Source organism: Condylura cristata, unplaced genomic scaffold (assembly GCF_000260355.1).
Source record: "Condylura cristata isolate star-nosed mole 26May11 unplaced genomic scaffold, ConCri1.0 scaffold00019, whole genome shotgun sequence".
NCBI classification, from domain to species: domain Eukaryota; kingdom Metazoa; phylum Chordata; class Mammalia; order Eulipotyphla; family Talpidae; genus Condylura; species Condylura cristata.
The window spans coordinates 41,354,392-41,358,700 of NW_004567120.1; the positions used below are offsets into that span (position 1 = coordinate 41,354,392).

The 4,309-nt window shown below is 65.9% G+C and overlaps 1 protein-coding gene across 1 annotated transcript; it reads left to right on the forward strand.

Moving 5' to 3' along the window:
• Positions 1-967: 967 nt before the first annotated feature.
• FATE1 (fetal and adult testis expressed 1) lies at positions 968-3,375 on the forward strand. The gene is made up of 5 exons (XM_004685978.1): positions 968-1,073; positions 1,792-1,919; positions 2,178-2,284; positions 2,646-2,724; positions 3,244-3,375. Exons 1-5 carry the CDS (start codon positions 968-970, stop codon positions 3,373-3,375), a joined length of 552 nt encoding a protein of 183 aa, XP_004686035.1.
• The last annotated feature ends 934 nt before the right edge of the window (positions 3,376-4,309 follow it).

The following is a 4,309-nucleotide window of genomic DNA, read 5'->3' on the forward strand; positions in this document are numbered from 1 at the left end:
CTGCTTTTGCAAAGAGCCTCTTCCCCTGGGGCTGGTCCCTGGCACTGGGGGTTCATTTTGGGGTTAGAGAAGTGGCTCCGTCGGATGTGTGTGCACACGTGTGTGCATCGTGTGTGTCATGTGTGTGTGCACGGAGAGTTCTTTTAGGGAACTGGCTTGTAGTGGGGCCCACAGCCGGGCCTGCTGGCAGGCCTGGGGATGCTGCCATCGTGCGCAGAATCCCTTCTTCCCTGGGGAGCCTCGGTCCGGCTCTTAAGGCCTTCACACACACCGAGGCCCGGAACGGCATCACGGACCAGATGGCCTTCACCACAGCGCCTCGGCCGGCCTTCACTGGGGCCGGGGGAGCGTGGGACTAGCCAGGTTCACACAGAAGCCTGGCCTGTGGTGGGCTAATAGTCTGGAGGCCTCGGGAGCTCTGGCCGAGACCAGGGACTGCAGGGCCTCAGGAGGTGGGGGCTCCGGTGGGTGCGGGCTTTCCCCTCCTGCCCTTGCCCCTGGTTCTCCTGGCGCCCGGGCTGGCTGACTCTGGACCTGGCGGGACTGGCCTGTGCAAGCCACGAGGGCCCGAAACCTAACCCTGCTCTGGCCACTGACCGCCTCCGGGCGCGGTTGCAGCCCTTGCCTCTCCTTAGTGCTGATGGCGGGCTGATCCCACCAGCGCCCGGCGAGCGCAAGCCGGCGCTTTGAGAAGCAGGCGGTTCCCACGGGTGCAGCTCCCGAGCCTTATCTGTTCTCCTGAGTCGCTTACAGAGTAGCGGGAGAGAAGCTGCCAGCCCAGCCCGCAAGATAAAGCGGGAACAAGGGGTGCTGAGCCCAAGGCTGAGCAGAGAGAGGGCGTCTGACCCCACCTCCGGGCTCAGGTATATCTGGGCCAGCTTCTGCCCCCGAGACTGCTTCTTGGCGTCCCTCTGTGTCCGAGCGCCTAGCCTCCTCCGCCGTGCTGACGAGTGAGCCCCTGGCGGTGATGGCGGGAGGCCCCCCGAGCACCAAGGAAGAGGTGGACATGTGCCTGGATGAAGAGCTGGGCCCGGGGGGGCACAGGCAGAACCAGGAGCACCTGGTGATCGCAGGTAAGGCGCCAGCCCTCGGTGGCCCATCCCTGGGGTGTCTGCTCCCGTGGGGGCGGGCATGGGGGCGGGCACACGGGGCTGCTGTCTGTATCTGGGGTGCTATACCTGCATGGGGGCGCTCTTGACGGGAGCTGCGCCCGAGGTGTGTTCCGTGCGTCTCCCCTCACGCAAGCACCGTGGTGTCCGTTGTAAAATGTTCAGAGGGTCCGTTTAAAAGACCCCTCGCATCCCTCTCCCAATTACCCCCACGTGCCCTCTCCTGCCCTTGACAGTCAAGTCTGAACTCCGCACCTTGGTCTCCAGGATCCAGCCAAGTTCAGCTCGCCAGCATAGCCCACGCGGCCAGCCGGCCGCGCCCTCGCGTCCCGTCTGGCTCTCTGGCACCCTCCCTTGCTGCCTGCTGTCCCTCCGCCTGGATCTTTCTTCCACGACTGGGCTCCTTTTCTCTTCGTTTCTGACTCCCGGAAGCAGTGCATTGCTTTCTCTTTTTGTTATTTGGGGGCTGGTCAGGGCCTCGAGACCCTCATCTTGTCTTTGCTCTTTTTTCAGTAAATACTGGCTGAGCTGTGAAGAGATGGACAAACTGGGCTTTCGCCAGCAGTGAATAGGTGTTGCGTGACTCCTAGGCAGTGTGGGGACCCTGGCCTTTCTCTGGTGTGCCTGTGCCCCAGAAATTGCCGGTGCCTCTGGGTATTCCTGGGGCATCTCTTCTCCCTAGAAATGATAGAGCATGGCTCCCGGTCCCTGGGTGCTTCTCAGCGGCGACAGAAGTTGGACCCAAAGGCCGCTGGCCCCGCCGCAGCCCCGTCGCTCTGGAATATGACTTCCGCCCGGCCCAAGAAAATGGTGCGGTGGAGTGTGGGGCCCCAGGGCTGCCTGGGGCGTTCTGGCGGCGGGGCCCCCGCTGATCACGGTGGATGGAGTGGGGCCACATGGCGGCTTGGGGGAGGAGCAGGTCCAACTCAGGTCCAGCTCGTGGGCGCCTGGGCTTTCCTAGCGCTCCGCAGTGGCCAGTCTGCCCCTGTGGCGGCTCGGGCCTGATGCCTGGTGGGTGTTCCATCAGTCCGGGCAAAGTGTGGGTTGGGCCACTTTCCTGTTGCATAGGGGTCCCAGCTGCCGATGCCCAGATTGTCCAGAGAAGCGGGCCATGGCGACGCCTATGTCCAGGAGTGTCCTGGCACCTTCCAGGGCATGAGGTGCCATTACGAGCGGTAAGAAGGGCCCAGGGACCCCGCGGGGGAGTCTGGCTGTGGGGGTGGCTGGTGCCAGCAGACCAGGAAGGACTCGTGAGCAGCTGACTTGCGTGTGGTGTCAGGGCTCGGCCGCCTGGGTGCCACAGCCCCTGACTGGCCCTTGCCCCATGTGGTGGGTGGGACGCTGAGCGTCCTGTGGCCGGCGGGCCTGGCTTGGCCCTAGGACAGCCTTGCCAGGGAGGGAGAGGACTGGTCTCTGGCAGCCACTGCCCAGAGAAGCCCTGACTTACCCACTTGACCCTGTGACCTTCCGGTGCTGAGGGCTGGGCCTGGCTGGGGGCCGCTGGCACCTCTCACCGTCTGTCTCTCTGACTTCCAGCAACGCGGAGGCAGATCTGATTGCGGAGATCGGTCTGGAGGAGCTGAACGGGCTGGAGATGGAGGTCATGCGCAGACAGGTGGGTGTCCGCTGGCCCTGGCAGGACAGTCGTCTTCCTGGCAGCCTCAGAGGCGAGGCCGCCCTCCCTTCTTCCTGGCTGCCTCCTATAGCCACTGGCTCTGAGGAGAGGGCAAAGTGGGGCAGGGGAAGGGGTCCTGGGGGAGTCAGCCTGCGCCTGCTGAGAGGCGCTAGGGACACTGCCGCCTTCTTTCGGGTCAGGCCTCAGGCACAGCTGGCAGCCAGCCTGCGGCAGCACGAACGGGCCCCTGTCCCCGCGCGCCTGTCTGACCCCAGCGGCTGCCCTTCCCGGGGCAACCCGCCCTGCTCCGCAGCGCCCGCCGACCAGCCCGCCCCGGACGGAGACGCCCTTGTGGTCGCCCACAGCGGCGCGGGCTGGCCTCTCCCAGGGGCTGGGCATCGAGGCGTGGCCAGGGGGCTGGGCAGTGAAGGCCCCCTCAGCTGTGCAGTCTGCGCCCAACCTGGAGGCCTTTGTCACCTGCCCTGTCTCACGCGCACACCTGCGCTTTGGTCCCTGCAGCTGCGTGTGATCACCGGGCGCCTGCGCGCCCTGGAAGACCAGGGCGTGGGCCTGCGCCGCAGGGACACGCTCCTCTTCACGGTGCTGGTGTCGGCCTGCCTGGCCGGCCTGTGGCTGTGGATGCGCCGGTGAGGCTGCCGCCCCTCTGCGCCCGCTTCCGCCCGCTGCCCCGCTCCCTCTTGTCCATCGTCCTTCCGCTCTCATCCGCTCTCAGCAGCCCCTGGGGCCCGCGTTTGGGGAACTCAGTGGGCTGAGGTCACCCTTGGAGGATGAGGAGGGGCCATCCGATCCCCATGTGACACCACTGGCAGCTCGCCCCGCCTGCCCGCCGGCCGCTGAATATCGGGGGCTGGACCCAGCCCGCGCCCCTCGTTGCCCCTTCTGTTCCGTCCTGCCTGGCAGGGGCAGGGCTCCGCCGGCTCTGTCCTCGCCCTATGCACACAGTGCTCTGCGCACAGAATACGCTCAATAAAGGTTAAATGGCAGCAGCAAACCCCAAGGCTGACTTCTGGCGTCCAGGGTTCCTGGGGTCAGCTGCTGTGGACGAGGCCAGTACTCAGGGTTCTCCCACCCTGGGAGCCCACTCCCCCCCCCGTTTCCTGCTGGGTAGAGGCCCCCGGGGGTGCGACTTGCTGAGCCCCTGGGGAAGCAGCTTGGCACCCCTGTTGGGCCAGGTCTTGGGGAACTTGGTCTGAGGAAATCTGGAAGGCACCAGAATCTTTCCATTTGTCCAGGAGGAAATGGGGCCCAGGCTGGGGGAGCATGTCCTGGGGTTGTCCGGGCAGTCCGACGTGGGCTGGGTCTCAGCGTCCCACAGACTGGCGCTGGGCTGACAGCAGGTCGCGCACGGGGCTTTACCAGCCCCAGCACAGAGCCCTGCACCGTCCACAGTTGCCCAACACACACGGTACCTGGAAGCTTGTCTCGGGTGTGAGGGCGGGGGCAGGGCAGAGGGGTGGAGGGTCGCTGCTGGGGCTCAAACCCCAGAGCAGGAGTGTCAGAGAGAAAGGGGGGCCGGCGACACATTTGGGAGAGGAGAGCTGGCCTGCCCCATGCCCCCTGTCGG